This window comes from Polypterus senegalus, chromosome 5 (genome assembly GCF_016835505.1).
Source record: "Polypterus senegalus isolate Bchr_013 chromosome 5, ASM1683550v1, whole genome shotgun sequence".
In the NCBI taxonomy this organism is placed as follows: Eukaryota; Metazoa; Chordata; class Cladistia; order Polypteriformes; family Polypteridae; genus Polypterus; species Polypterus senegalus.
The window spans coordinates 155,564,237-155,581,305 of NC_053158.1; the positions used below are offsets into that span (position 1 = coordinate 155,564,237).

Consider the following 17,069-nt stretch of genomic DNA (forward strand, 5'->3'; position numbering starts at 1 on the left):
TAAAATGAGTTCAACAAGAACATTGGGACACAGTTGGAAACATGTTAAGGGTGAATTTTGAACAAACATTAGGAAGCTTTTCTTCACACAGAGAATTATGGCCAAGTGGAATATGTATCCAAGTAATGTAGTGAACAGTAGGACTCTCAAACCTCCACTTGATGCTATTTTGAAAGAATTAGGTGGATTAGGATTGGCAAGCTTTGTTAGGCTGAATAGCCTGTTCTCATTAATTTTTTTTTCTGTTGTTCCTTTTTCTGTTATGAATTATTTCTATTATTTCTATTGCAGAAACATTGTTCATTGCCTTGAAAACATTGCAGTATGACTCTTTTAGGGGTTGAGTGAAGTACGTGTGTTCTGTCCTGCAGTATATTGCAGCTTGTGCGCACTCTCTTCATTGAAAAATAAAGAGCAAAGTACATCTCTTTAAGTCATAAAACTGATCCAATGTGAACCCAGCTGTTTTACTCAGATAAATGGACATAACATCAATGGACAAATATGAAAAAAAAAATATTATATTTTTTCCCTCGCTTATCTGCAAAACTCCTCATTAGTGTAACAGTGCAGACAGACTGTTAATAGGTTAAAAAATTTTTTATATTTACACATTATTTCAGTCTAAGAGGGGGATGTACAATTATGTACTATTAAGTATCAGTTTCAGTCTGTTCAATAAACAATGAGCCAGGTTCATGACCTGTTGCATGTGTCTTGTTGTTCTATAATTTTTGTATATTCTACATAAGCCCCTACTTGGCAGTGCTACATTAGCATTATTTACTTAACAATACTTTTATTTTAAAGCAGTTTACAAATAATTTCTAAAACTAGTTTGAATATTTATCAGGTAACGATTAAGGTAATAATACTTAACAAAAGTTAAAAGTAAAGCAGACAAAGCAAAGACCACAATTATTTCTGTGGCTTAATGGAAGAATATAACAAAATAAGCAGAAAATAATCATTGGTAGCTGAGAGAGCATTCTGGCCTTGACTTTAACTCAGTAAGCCAGTTGAGCACTTATTGGTGCTATGGGTGGCAGCAGGTATTCAAGAACTGACATACTAAACTAACATAAACTGTTTGACCTTTTCCTTTTACAGATAAATCAAAATAATAATACTATGCCGTATTTTTTTTTTTTGAAAATGCATGTTAAGTGAGCAGTCAGGCTTTAGCACATAATGTGTGTAAAACTTCATGTTGCTTAATTAAAATAATAATATGAATATTAATATTTCTTTAGGCAATGCATGTTAAGTGAGCAGTCAGCTTTTGTGCCGACTGTGTGTTAAACTGAATGTTGGCAAAGGTAAATAAAATGTGCACTGCTGAAAGGACTCTTTTAAAAGGTGATGTTATAATAAGAAAATAAAAATCATAAATATGGCAGTTATTTCCTATTATGCTTAATGGGGAAAACAAGAGTGTATTTGCATGCTTGGATTCTTAACAGCTCAAGCATAAAGAAGCAGTAAATTAGAAATCTCGAGTGGAAGAGTGACTTTCACAATGCTGTTATCCAAAAGCAGATCAGAAGAGTTAGAAAAATCAACTCCCAAATGATCTGAATGAACGTGTTTAAGAGGCAGAAGGCTTTTTGTTTTACTAAAGATTGCCTCCTTTAGCAGATCAAAAATGTGAATAGACATTGCATGTCTAGAGTAATACAATGTGGAAATTAGTGTGAGAAGAAATATATTTGCTTACATTCTATTATCAGTTTTAACATTCAAGTACAATATATTTGAGTAAGAATACATTCAACTGGACAGCTCTAGTAGACCTGCATAGATTTAGGTACCAATTTTCCTTTGAGTGAGTAAATTGTTTTTTTCTTGGTTTCAGCTGTACATAAAAGTGCATAATAACAGTGTTTGTTCAATTCCTAAACATGAATACCGATGCAGCAAGTGTGATGTCTTTGGTTTGCCAGGTTATCATACAGCAGGCAGCCGATTGGAAGACTTTGGCAGTGGTCACCGAAGCTTCTAAACAGTCAAATGTTTTCATTAGTAAAAGACCTGCCTGACATGTTGATGGAGCGGAAAGGTGACAGAAAAATCCTGCTTAGAAAATCCACCCAATTGAGTCAGCCTCTTGACATGGAAACGCAAATACTTAGTGTAGTTCACAAACATCAGTGTCTCCTTTTGTGAAGGTAGCTGTTTTATTTGGCCGAATTGTCTTTTTCGGAGTTCAATGAATGAAGGTCATACTCCACTTTGATGTCTTTGCATATAATACTATCCAAACTGGACTTAAACTTACTGGTTACAGGTTCATGTAATAATACTGTAACAGTCAAAGAGTGTGTCGTTTCATGACTTGCTTGCGGCAGATATCGCAGAGCTTCGCATCAGCAGTAGCAAAATATCAATTAGATGGAGAATATTGTTTATTTTATTTCAAAATGCTGTTTTCCTGAGGCAGTGCTGTTGTCCAATAATGAATAACTTTTATGGTAAGCAATGGCACAGTTACAAAATGTACCATAATTTGCACATGCTATTGTTAGTTGTAGGTTAATTTGTTCAGGTGTTCTGGTTATGTACTGTGTATTCTTTTTAATGAAAAAATCAAAGACAGCAAACGTGCAGGTTATACAATTTTTTTTTTTTTTTACTGAAAGAGACAACTTGTACAGGATATACATGGGTGTGGCATTTATTCTGGAAAATACAGTAGGACAGTCTATTTATATTACTTTTTATTTACCCATCCAAATATGAGTACATAAGGTATAGTATCAGCCAGAGTCAAGTACCACTGAGCTTAAAATACTATTCTTTTTTAGATGCAGTATCACTGTTATGTTGGAAATAATTATATATTTATGTCATCATTAACAAAGCACATTTTAAGCCACAGGAGGAGTTGTAGTTCTAAAAATCAAATTTCATAAAGCAGAAAAATAATTGGAAAATGGCTTGTGATAAATTTTAGATTGGTATTGTGTTGGGGTCAAATTAATCTTTCACTCACAAACATTGCTCATTATATTGGTACAATGCTTTGAAGTAGGACTGCTCTGCTGTATTTTGTTTAACTTTTCTACTATGCAGAATATATACTTGAATCTCTCTGAAATTGTTTCTGAGAAATACTTTCATGTATCAATAAGGCGCTAAGAAGGCCTGACATGTAATATGCACTAGTCCATTGCAGAGCATGTTGAGGTATACACACATGCCCATCCTCATTTATGTTGAGCCAGTTTAGAAAAGCTGTTTTTCCTAAGTGGACAAAAGCAGTAAAACATAGAAGAGACAGCAAATCTGGCATCCAATTCCCAACATATTATGCAGGAATGAGAAAAGGTATTGTGCAGTAAGGTGGAGGCACATCATATTAACAGATTGTGCTTCTATTGTGTGTGTCGACAGTTTTTGTATTTTTCAAGTTTGTTGTGTAGTTGTTTTCTTGTTAACTGTTATAAGTTAGAATGTTTCTGCTCTGTAATATTCTTTAAGCCAATTGTAATGAAGCTTGTGATTTTAAATTTTGTTGCCATCTTATTTTATAAATACAGTAAAACAGTATGCCTGTGTGTGTGTTTAATCACTTCTGCGTTATTATTTCATACTAAATAAAGCAGTAATGTACTTACAGATGGAGCCACGTCAAATAGCCGCGGCCGTGTGAATGGCGTGCGAATGGCGTACGGCTGCCCTATGCACGCCGTGATCCCCCCTCCCTCTACTGATAGAAGGCGTGTCAAGATTTCACAGTAAACACGCCCATTCATGCCCTATTTATTCATTTACCTGGTTCCACCACTAGATGGCGCTTTGTTCTCAAGAACACGTTAACACATGCCAGCAATTTAGCTGCGCTGAGTTGCAATCACGTGATTTTAACATTATATTTTATTATTATAATTATAATATTATATTATATTATTATATAGGAGCTTCCCTGTCTGCCTATCATATAGTGCCTTTCCTTCCTACCTACCTATCTATATATCTATCCCCTTAGCTGTTTTTTATATATCTATTATACAGTGCCTTCCCTGTTTATTTATATATCTAGTGCCTTCTCTGTCTGTCTGATTGCATATAGCGCTGAACTTACTGCTCTGTACTATTCTGTCCTCTGCATGTCCTGGAGTACAAAAGAAACAGCACCATACAGCAACATGTGCGAACTGGCAAGATCGGGGAAAAAACACGCGGTCACTGATTACAAACCGCAAGATGAATGAAAGCGATAATATATGTAAAAACATCATCGCACTAATGCAATATTATTTGAAAACGAATAGCGCCAGATCGGGTTTGAATATGCCTACATATTGCATGTACTGTGCGTTGAAAGTGCTGCACTGAATAAGCTGACTCCTTCTGTACCAGCGTGTATTCAAACCCGATCTGACGCTAATATTGCATGTACTTAACTATTTTAGAATAAAACAATGCTGTTTTCACATAAAGACGCGCTATAACTCAAATGTGATTTATTTGGAGACGCTATAGCTCAATGTGATTTATTTGGAGCGCTATAACTCAAATGTGATTTATTTGGAGACGCTATAGCTCGAATGTGATTTATTTGGAGACGCTATACTCGAATGTGATTTATTTGGAGCGCTATACTCGAATGTTATTTAAACAGGGAAGAAAGTACAATGTCAGGTGCTCATTCAGTGTAATAGGAACCATAGCACAGAGAGATGTGTACACTGCAACAAGTACACATGTCGTGAATGTAGGAAGGGTGTGTGGAAATTGTTAATATTTGAATGTGATGATTTTATACAGCACGGATCGGAAATCAGCAATTCTTAGCATTGCACCACGCAAGCTGTCGTATCAACCGCCTACTGTAACTTGCTTTATTTTTCTTCACTTATAGTCTAGAATAAAAGTGCACTTGTTTTTTATTCTTGTACACCAACATATGTTCCTGTGTTTGAGCGACATGGGCATGCTCAAAAAAATAGACGTGTAATGCCACGAAAACTGCATGCAGGCACTTCAGTTCGCAGCATTGGTACGAGAATGCAGTCACAAGTACACTGCAGAGCTACAGCGCATCTTTATGTGAAAACAGCATTCTCAGATGGGGGGTAGGGAAGGATCCTGAACACGACTGAGAGAATGAAAAGTGAATAAAAAAACTAACCTTTATAAGTATCATAAATTACACTGTTACACACTGAAATCAAATGCATGTTTTTATTCTAAAATAGTAAGAATAAGAGCAGTTTACTTCTCAAAACAAAGTGGTGCAGGATCGAACTCACGGTCTTCTGACTCGCAGTCGGAGCTGATTCAATTGCGCTACGGAGGCAGTCGCGATAAACAAGTGTCAATGTCGCATGTTAAGGCGGTTTTTTCTGCAGTTATATTTTTTTGAATAAAAGCATACTTGTTCTGTTATATTTGTTCCTTTTGTGAAAGTGTTTGATATTTGGACTTCAGGCTTCATACATTATATAGTTTATGCTTACATTTTGTCATTTACTACTACAATATGAAAACGTTTCTGTTTTAAAATGTGTTTACACGGATTACTGTAGAAACGGAACACACGTGAAAAGCGTGTATTCCAAATAATGATCTATTATTTCCTCTCTAAAACTCCACTTCACTCCCAGATAATCCAACAAGGCATGAGCTGGGAGAAGTTTGTGCACGTTCTAAGTCGTTCGGGGGATGGAATAGCCGGCTACTTGCAGCTTTTCTTTTATCAGCACATTTAGATTAACAAAAGACACTGGCGGAGAGGTGAGAACGGTTTTAAGAAGCGATTGACTAGTTTTGGAAGAATACATTTTATTTCTAAAGTCGTGTGTGCGTGTTTTAATTGTTGGGGGATTGTTTGGGTATTTAAAAAAAACATTTACTTGAACCAACTACTTACAGTAAATGGGCAAAAATGGGAGACGCTTTTGTTTTAAATAGTCAAAGAGTTGGGCTAACAATAATAATTATTATTAATATTATTACTGGTCATAAAACAAATGAAAACAATAGTTAAACACTTGATCATATGTATTTGTGCTAGTTTGTGTTTGTGATTATGTGACCCATAATAATTTTTTCTCAGTATAAATAATTTTTGGGTTTTAAGAACTCCATCAAAAGAGCAAACACAAACTTAGGTGAGAAACCTCAGTGGAGAATCCTGACTATGACGGCGCTAATTGCTCTGTGTGTGTTTTTTGGCGGGGAGGGGTTCTTTAGACCTGTCTGTGCAAATGTGTTTGTGTTAAAGCCAACGGAGAAATGCAGGAGCGCACACACACACACACCTCTCATCCACAAATGCTTTAACTGTTGTCTTGTAAATCGTTGATTAAACCTATGAACACAGCTGTTCAGCAGTCCTAAACACAAGCGCATGGTCTATTTTTGTCCTTAATTAAAAGACATCAATACGTTAATAATTAACACAAAGATAACATTGTTTATTTTGCTGAATAAGGTAATAAGCTATATTTAAAATAAAACAAACCAGGAAGTTAGTGTTTTATACATTAAAGTACTCTGTATAACCAAGTGCCCTAACAAACAGCAACAGTGTACAGTACAGACAAAGAGTGTGTGTGCTGGTGGGGATTGGAAGGTGAATTAGGATACCTCATTTACAAGACAAAAGACGGTCTGAGGTGTGAATGCGCAGCTCCGCTTTGCTCTTCGGTGTGTGTGTGTTTTTTTAGGTTACTAGGGGTGCATTCTTAAATTCAGTCTGTCTAAATCTTTATAAACGCCAAGTTGGAAAATCATGTTTGAGAAAATGACAACAACAATTAAAATCTTGATCATTTCGTCCGTGCTATTTCGTGCTTAAGTGACCCAAAATATTTTTCTTAGTTTTCTTAGAACTTCATTAAAAGACAAACTTAGGAGGAGTGGAATGTGAGAAATCTCAACGGAGAATGTACTGACTTCTCCTTATTACTGACTGTTAGATGGTGCTAAAATGTTTTTTTTCGTCCTGCTGGCGCGCAAATGTGTTTGTGTTAAAGCCAGCTCAGACAAACCTGACGAATGCCGGAGCGCACACACACACACACACACACCGGTGGCACTTTGGCCGTTAGTGCTTCAACGTTAAACGAAGCCCCGTAAACTTGATCCTGAACAGCAGACTGACTTTAACAATAATAGTTGATTGTTTTATATTTATGTTTTTGTATATACTGTATTTTTAAATGTTCAAATGAACGTTTCAGAGTATATAATTTGTTGTGTCATCTGTTTACAGTGTTGGCTGATTTTGTGATTGAGACCCATGGGTTACATTGAACTGGAGTGGGACAAACGGCAAAGCCAAATTGTCCAAGAATTTAAAAGAGAATGTGCACGAGACTGTCATGCAGAGATTTCCGGATCTGACAGCGCACCACTGGTTCCGAGTCGGCTATTCCATCCCCCCAACGACTTAAAACGTGCACAAACTTCTCCCAGCTCATGCCTTGATTGATTATCTGGGAGTGAAGTGGAGTTTTAGAGTGGAAAGAATAGATCATTATTTGGAATACACGCATTTCACGTGTGTTCCGTTTCTACAGTAATCCGTGTAAACACAACTTAACTGGGTCGGGAACACTTAATATAAAGCATTTAATGTGCTACATTAATTAATGACGGGTTTGAGAAAATCTAGTAAATTAAACATTCATTTTAAGATTTAGTTTAGTTTGCGACATTCTACTGACAAAATAAACTATTAGAATAAAGTGGAAAATGTCGACTTTAATCTCGACATAATTGGCGACAATAAAGTGGAAATGTCGAGAATAAAGTCAACATGTCGACTTTAATCTCGACATTTAGATTTTTTTCTTCACTGTGTCCGTATTTTTTTCACCGTGGCCCTAATACGCTTCCGTAATGTACACTGGCTCTTACAGACTGACTGAAATCAAATGTATGTTTTATTCTAAAATAGTTAAGTACATGCAATATTAGCGTCAGATCGGGTTTGAATACACGCTGTTACAGAAGGAGTCAGCTTATTCAGTGCAGCACTTTCAACGCACAGTACATGCAATATTATTTGAAAGCGAACAGCGTCAGATCGGACGCATATTCAAACCCGATCTGACGCTATTCGCTTTCAAATAATATTGCATTAGTGCGATGATGTTTTACATATATTGTCTCTTTCATTCATCTTGCGGTTTGTAATCAGTGACCGTGTTTTTCCCGAACTTGCCAGTTCGCACATGTTGCTGTATGGTGCTGTTTCTTTTATACTCCAGGACATGCAGGGGACAGAATAGTACAGAGCAGTGAGTTTAGCGCTATATGCAATCAGGCAGAAAGACAGACAGGCAGAGAAGGCACTAGATATATAAATAAACAGGGAAGGCACTGTATAATAGATATATAAAAAACAGCTAAGGGGATAGATATATAGATAGGTAGGAAGGAAAGGCACTATATGATAGGCAGACAGGGAAGCTCCTATATAATAATGCAATATTGTTTGAAAACGAATATGTAAATGCATGATAATTGTAAAGGTTAGCTTTTTTTAAATTCAGTTCCATTCTCTCAGTCGCGTTCACGACCCACCCCCAAATCTGACAATGCTGTTTTCACATAAAAGCGCTATAACTCAAATGTGATTTATTTGGAGACGCTATAGCTCGAATGTGATTTATTTGGAGACGCTATACTCGAATGTTATTTATATAGGGAAGAAAGTACAATGTCAGGTGCTCATTCAGTGTAATAGGAACCATAGCACAGAGAGATGTGTACACTGCAACAAGTACACATGTCGTGAATGTAGGAAGGGTGTGTGGGAATTGTTAATATTTGAATGTGATGATTTTATATAGCACGGATCGGAAATCAGCAGTTCTTAGCATTGCACCACGCAAGCTGTCGTATCAACCGCCTACTGTAACTTGCTTTATTTTTCTTCACTTATAGTCTAGAATAAAAATATTTTACTAACTAGTTTTATTAATTCATTATTTAATAATAAATAGCATAATCATCATGGGTTGTGTATTGAGTGATTTAACTAATCTGTTTTATTAATCGGTTTGTTGTTGTTTTTTTTACCACGTCATCTATTTATGAAACTATGTTGACAATACAAGAACTGCCTATACAGTATATTAAAGATACGGTATAGGGCTTCCTGGACACTGCAGTTAACTGAAGCATTCAATGCTCCATCTGGCGGGATTATACAGCATTGCAACCATCTTTTTAGAAAGCGCATGGGGGCGTTTATGGGCGGGCATCGTTAACTGCGTCATCGCGGGGGATCACATTCCGTGCACGGATCGTGCATGGTCCTGTCATGGTCCTGTCATGGACCTGTCATGCTCCAGGCGGCTGTTTGACGTGGCTCCCACTGTATACATATTATTGTTTATTGTAAAAGTTAAACTATCACCATTAACTTTGGCTGCATTGTAAAAAGACTTGTCACATACCCACGGCACCACTTCCTCTTTTTATAATAGATTAAGCTTTTTTCTATTGCCAGACCTGTTTTGATAATGCAACAGTTGCCACTTATTCATTTGCAATTTTTAAAACTAACAAACATTAAAAGATTGTCTCAGTCACTGTTTTCCTTGTATAGAATAGAAATAAGTAGTTGCTTGTTTAGTATTTTCTTGTCTCTGTGTGCTGACTTTAGACATTATATGTCAGTACATTACAAGGCTTACTGTTTTTACTGAATGTACATAACAAAATGTAATTCCTGATTGCATTAAAATTACTTGCATGTCTGTAAAGACTAGTTATTTTATTGTGGAATTACACCATGATCCATCCCATTTTGCAATGTGGATGCTGCCAATGTTCATCCATGGACCCATAATGGCTGGATTTCAAAGACCCTCAGAAACAGCTTCATACAGCTTGAGCTAATAGTAGATCTCCTATGTCTGTTTGTTCAGGGACTGCTTCTAAGCACTGCAAGTAGAGTATTTTTAGTGACATCAGCTGTGTACTTTCTCTCTCTCTCACTAAGTCCCCATCTTACTATAGAGCACCACCACTACCCCTCAATCATCCACAGTACAAACCCTGACAACTACAGTAAGTGTTTTATTGTGGAATCACACCACAATCGATCTAAGGTTGTACTTTTTGCACTGTGGTAACTGCTAGTGATCAGCTACAAATGTACAATGTTTGGATTACAAAAACCCTCAGAAGCAACTCTTTACGGCTTGAAATAATAGAACTCCCATTCATGTGCACGTGGAGACTGCTAAGCTGTCTCTTTAATGTAGCCCCCACCTTATAGCGCATCACCACTCATACACAAGTGACAAGTGTCAGATACCAACAGTAGACAGAAAATAAGAACATTGAATACTACATTATACATTAAATATGATGTGTATAAATATAAATATTACATTCTTAGTTCTGAATCGCAATCTGATTATTTAGGTGGTTACCTACCAGGTAATGCTTGTGGTTGGTTGGCCTGTCAACTTCCATCTGTCACATCCTCTCAGCTGCAAGAAGCAGCTCAAAAATACGTGATACAGTATCTGCCAAATAATACAAAGAATACACAACATGTTTTACCCTTATTGGAGCTCATCAGGTGTACGCAATTTTGCATACCCCCTTATGGGGATCGAACTTTGGACGTCAGTGCCTGAATTAAAGCCTCTGATGTTGCGCCATGGCAGCGGGTTCACTTATTGCACAGGGTGATGATCGGAGTCGGAATGTTTCAGAAATGGCTTTACTAATATCCCAATGATGATGATTCATAAAAATATCCAATTATAATATTTGTTTGGATGTTTAGCAGAATAATTGTTGTATATACTGTATGTCTGCGGTGGGCTGGCTCCCTGCCCGGGGTTTGTTTCCTGCCTTGCGCCCTGTGTTGGCTGGCATTGGCTACAGCAGAACCCCGCAACCCTGTAGTTAGGATTTAGTGGGTTGGATGATGGATGAATGGATGGATATATTGCATGTTTATGTAAATGAATATTTACCACAATGAACTAGTGTCCTCTTAAGGTTTGGTTTCTGCGTTGTGCTAAATGCTCTCATCATAATCTCTACCCTCAGCATTGTACTAGGTTAAGGAGCATTAAGAATGTTATTTTAGGTTAAGTTTGTGTGTTTTTTCCATCATAGGAGATTTACAAATATAATCCATTCATCTACATTTTTTTTAACTTCACTGCCTGTAATTTGTACTTAAGTATCATTATTTTATATTTTTGCTGATTTGAATAAAATGTTTTTGAAGCTAAATAATTATTTATGGTGTGATTTTTCATAACAAAGAACAGTCTTCTGTCCAATTTTTATCTGAGGCAGAGTAGCACATATTTATCACTTACTTTACAGTGTGGTATGAGTTAATTAAAAGATCAGTTTTTCAGACTTAAGGCATCTGTGTGAAGAGCTTACATTCACTTTAATTAATGTTCATGATGGTTTTCTGAAATGGTTGTTAGCACTACATTTGTAATCTTGTAACAAGCCAAAATGTGTGTACCTAATTAAAATGTTGAATGTCTTGATGAATAAAGTCTCATTTGTTAGGTAAATGTAATTTATCCACTCTTCTGTATTAATACCAACAGCATCTGGAGACCAGACTGCTCACATCTGGAGGTTTATGGTGCAATTGCCAGCTCCACAGCCCACAACAGACACAAGTGTAAGATGATACTCATGATATGTATTTACAGTATATCTTACCCTGTATATTTGATGTCATAATTTGTAGGAATTTTAATAAATAACTATAAAAAATTGTGAATAATCTGTATTACAGAAATGACTGATATTCTTTGCTTTACTGAAGATATTAATTTTATTTTATTCATTTAGCAGGTCTCTGCAGAAGATGATGTTGATTTCTCTGATAAGGATGAAGTAGATGGTGATGGTGATGTCTCTAGTGAATGTCCAATGATCCGTGTTCCACTAACAACACTTAAAAGTCACCAAGGTGTGGTCATTGCGGCAGATTGGTTGGTTGGAGGAAAGCAAGTTGTTACTGCCTCATGGGACAGAGCAGCTAATCTTTATGACGTGGAAACATCTGAGCTGGTCCATTCTCTTACAGGTAAAATCATATAAAAGGAATAATAATGCTTTATTCAAATAATTTTGAAGAAGTGTTTGGCCTCACCTGAAAGGATTCAATTTGGAATTTCTTAAGATTTTTTGTTTTATTACTGTATAAATCTAGTATATGGGAAGCTATCCTATTTTACTGTTTGGACATTGATTCATTTACTCATTCAATTATTTAACCTATATGTAGACATTATTATACACAACCTCTGGGTAAAATATTATCATTATTTTTATTCCGCTCTTCCTGTTGAGCTGCTCAGCAGGCCCCCTAACCACCCTGCCAAACCACCAGCCCATCCCCAGGAAATTCCTCCAGGCCTTCTTAAAGCGTACACCACACTCCCAGGACAGTGAAAAGATACTGTTCCTCAAGCATATCGTGCATCTGTCCCTTGGTCTATGCCTTATATACCTCCAGAGGGGCACATCTAGGGGCCACCATAACTACATGCCTGAACCATCACAGCTGTCTCCTTCTTGATCCCGTTAAGCAACTGTTCTACTCCAAGGTGTTCCCATATTCCAAACTATGCATCTGCATCTTGTCATGGAGAGAAGTTGAGCAACCCTCACTTCTGCCACTTGTGCTTACCATCTCATTCTTTCGCTCACTATAAGCCTGTGATCATAGATGAGGATGGGGAATGTACATTGCCCAATAAATCAACACGCTGACACACTTGACTCGTGCTTCTCCAGCTTGATATAGTACAACATTTGTAAAACTGATGCTGCCCCAATTTATTAGCTGTTCCCACAGTTACCTCTACCCTTATTTGTAAGTAAATCCCTGAGTTACTTGAGCTCCACCACTTGGGGCAGCCACTTACCTCCTACATGCAGGTTACAAGCTAATAATATCTGGGTAAGGACCATAACCTTAAATTTAGAAGTACTGATTCTCATTTTGTGTGTATGATACTAAGTTATGAACTGTTTCAATATTTGTCGGAGGATGCATTCTGATGATGTTAAAAGATAAACGTCATCCGCAGATAGTGAGATTCAGCATTTTGATTCTTGAACTGCATAACCTCCAAACCTAGGGTGGATTGGTGGCTCTGAGGCTAAGGATCTGCACTGGTATCCAGAAGGTTGCTGGTTCGAATCCCCGTTACTGCCAAAAGAGATCCTACTCCACCTTGAGCAAGGCACTTAACTTTCAGTTGCTTGCTCCAGGGCTGCTGTACAATGGCTGACTCTGCGCTCTGACCCCAAGGGGCATGCAAAAACTAACAAATTCCTAATATGAGAAATGGATGTTCCTTGAGAATAATAAGAAGAGAAGAGAAGACAGTCATTAGCTCACATTGAGTGGTCTGTTCTTAATTCCAAGTATGACAATACAAGTCTTGTATTGTAGCCAGAACTACACAGCTGGGACCATATACTTTTAACGTACCTTCCATTAAATATCACATACTGCATCGTCATAAGCGTTTTCCAGTTCCTCAAACCATAGACATGCTTAGGAAAATTCAGTGACTTTTAAAGGAGAGAGATTTGGTCCACTATTTCATGGACAAGAAGAAGTCTGCTTTTCTTTATATCAATGTGAGGTTCAACCCATTTGTGTATCACGGCTTTTACATTCCTTTTTTAGGGTAGTTGAAAAATGTAAAACTTCAGTAACTAGAATACACCTCTTGATTTTTTTTAAAAAACAGAGATGGCCAACCCTATCTACCAATGTCTATTGCCTTAGCCAAAGGCACAAGTCTGATGTCTTAGTCAAAACACTATTTCACTGTCTTTTCTTTGAGCATTTTTGGTCCTAACTCATCAACCTTTGAGGTCTTCTCATTTTTTATTAGCGCAGTGACCTCATCCACAGAGGAGAATCCAGTCAAAGACAATGCTTCTGCCGCTGTCTCATCCTCTAAGAACATATTCACTGAGTTTAGGAGTACTCTGTCCTCTTCTCGGTTGTATTCCAAGAATAGCCGAAGCAACCTCCTACCTTGCTTAGTCAGCAAATGGGTTGTTAGAACCTTTTTAAACCATCTGGAAGTCATTCTCCAAACTAAACCTACATACCAACTTTCACTGTAGCTACCTCTGTTTCCCTCCTGTTAACACTGCACAGAAAACCTCTTTCTTCAGTATTCTAGATTCCCTTATCTCTGGGGTCCTCTGGGATCACATGAATGATGGGTAACAACAGCTTTTTGTCCATAGCTCTAAATAGTTGCTTTCACTACTGAGGTGTGTGGTAATGCGCGACCCGCGCATTACCAAATATACGTTAAAGCAACCTTGAAATCAAAGCAGCGGCATTTATACGGTTGTAAGGAAGAGCACTTACCATTTGTGTGTTAAGGGCACTGTCGTTGGAACGCGAGGCCATCTAGCTGGTGAGCGCAGTGAGGCGGGGTGTGTCTGGACACACGTGGAGCCGGTATAATGACCAGTACGGGCTCCACCACATGTGTTCATTTTACACGACGGTGTCCTCGCAGCCTGCCCAGTGCAGGCAGTTTAAAGTGCGCGCGCCTAAAAGAGGAAGCCGGCATTTAATTGAGTCAGAGTTGGGGATCCCATAATGTTAAAAAAATGGTTTACTTACTGGTGAGTCAGCAACAGGTATGCTTGAGCTCAGCATAGCCGTTGGCTGTACCGGACGGCTTATACGCGTGCGCGACCCGCAGGAGTTTGGTTTTAAATACATAGTTGCCCGGGGCGTGTCACGGCGCGTGAACGCGCTACCATCTACCGGGATAGGTGCATGAGGTAGACGTGTTGGCAGATTGGCTGGACAATCTTGCCGATTATATTTAAAGAGTTACCGGCCAACAGGGGTCGTCAGTGAACCTAAGAGCGAAGTAGGAGTAAGCACTGCTGAGCTATTTGGAGGAGCAGTTGTAATTTTGGCGGCTTTTGTATATAGAGTGATATATCTCCTAGTGATTATTTTTGGCGGAGGTATATATTCTTATTTGGTTCTGGCATAGTTTTTGATTTTGGGTTTGGTGCAATTTTTTTTTTTTTTTGTTTATACACACACTTGTTTTTTGTGCATTTTTCTTTCCTGCTGGAGGAACGTCTTGAACCAGGGATTAAAGAAGACAACCTTCATTATTGGAGCGTGTGTGTGTAGTTTTTGTAGGAGTGCACTGTTTTTGTAAATACACCATATTTTTTCCTTTTTGTTTGTTTTTATTTCTTTTTGACGTGTCAGTGTTGAAGGACTGTGTCTCAAAGCCCACCTGACACTACTGCATTTTTTTTGTACAGCACTCTTGTAAATAAACTTGCACCATTCACCCTTCAATTTTTGTCTGTGTCTCATCTCCCCACTGATCCCGTTCGGTTCATGAACTATCAGATGTCCAGAGTGTAGGCTGGGGCCACTTCCCACTACACGGGATATCACAAGGTGTTGAACAGGATCTATTCACACAGTACATCTCCCAAAATTAAGTTGAAACATTCATTAATCATTCCCACCCATTACTACCCATTTGAATCTTCTATGTCAGTCTAGTGAGCAGTCCACCCATCTGAGCCAGCTTATCATCAGGTGGTGTTCACCTGGCAGCTCAGTATCTGCGTTTACCTGAGAGTTCAGAGCATACAGCCTCAGGTAAGATAATCATTCACCATTGACCCAAAGCACTTTGGTATCAGATACACTTGGGAAAAACCTTGCGTTCAAAAGTGGTGTTTGTTTCTAACACAGAATTCCAGTAATGTTTCAGCACACTGAGTTGTGCATATACATAAACAACAGCTTGATGTTGAGACATTGAGATGACCATCTTGTCCGCTGCACTGAACTTGGAGCTAGTGTGTATCACCACACCCACCTGGGGACTGTAAAATAGAAGAAAAATGCCACCCTGATCAGTTGCAGAACCGATTCTAACAGAAGAGATGAGCCTAGCTGAATCTAGCTGTTATTTTTCAACTTCCCACATGAAACCAACTATTTCCTTTTCAAAGATGTTACTTTCCATAGTCTTAAGAGCCTATTTTCCTTGATGGAATCTCTCTCACTCTTGCCTGTTATTCAACTGTCATGGCACCTGCCCTTCACTCTTCTTCTTGTGGGTGGTAAGCGCATATGATGCCTCCATGTTGCTTTTTTATTTTTGTCTGACTGGGTTAAATACGTTACTTGATTTCCACCCATTTGCTATTGAGCACCACACCTGGGTTAGCTTCAGGATTAGGTTCTGGTAACCTGTTTTCTCAGGCTTTAAATGAACACAGTCATATGAATATTTAAATAACAAAACCAATCATATAACTATTAAGTAAAAATGTATCTTAATAATTGAAAATGAGTTTATTTTTGCATTAAATGCCTTAGAAATCAATGAAACATTATACATTGTTAAACAATGATCTTCTAAAGATTTGATTGTTACAGTAGACCCTTGACTTACGAACTCAATTCGTTCGCAAGGGCTGGTTGTAACTCAAGTTGGTTGTAAGTCAAGACTATTTTTCCCATAAGAAATAATGTAAATACCCATAATGCGCTCCGTACCTCCCACAGCAACACTTACTTAACCTTTTCATAATAAAAAAGGGTTGTATAATGTGCATAATTTACCAAAACACCAATAATGTTTCTATTGTACTAACCAAAAAGTTATAAAAAGTGCCTAGCCTACCAGAAACAACAATTTCACACTGTACTCACCATTTAATTTGACATCTTTGGGCTGCAGGAAGGGAGGAGGAGGAGAATGAAATGGAAGGTGGTTATTGTTTAGAAGGAGCCTCCTTATGCAAATCTTTTCTTTGTAAAATTGTCGAGATGGTGGATTTCGACATGCTGTACATATTAGCGAGATCGGTCACACGAACACCACTCTCATATTTCCGCACAATTTCCTTCTTCGTTTCGATTGTGATTGCTGTATCTCAAGTTAATAATGACAGAAGTCGAGCACTCAGTTCAAAGCTGGTCGTGTTGTGAACTGCTGTAATAATACACTCCAAAGTAAGCCGGTGCTGACTCAGCCTGATGACATCATCATGTGCCGCGCCAGCCCGCTAGCTGA

General features: G+C 37.9%; 1 protein-coding gene across 6 annotated transcripts in view; it reads left to right on the forward strand.

Moving 5' to 3' along the window:
• wdr37 (WD repeat domain 37) overlaps positions 1 to 17,069 on the forward strand; it is a 156,280-nt gene that overhangs the window by 82,766 nt on the left and 56,445 nt on the right. For 4 of the 6 annotated variants that reach the window (XM_039753535.1, XM_039753534.1, XM_039753529.1 and 1 more), the window contains 2 exons: positions 11,556 to 11,632; positions 11,806 to 12,043. In XM_039753535.1, the coding sequence (XP_039609469.1) occupies positions 11,556 to 11,632; positions 11,806 to 12,043 (315 nt within the window). The remainder of the gene's footprint in view (positions 1 to 11,555; positions 11,633 to 11,805; positions 12,044 to 17,069) is intronic. The other 2 variants (XM_039753531.1, XM_039753533.1) reach the window with 1 other exon arrangement.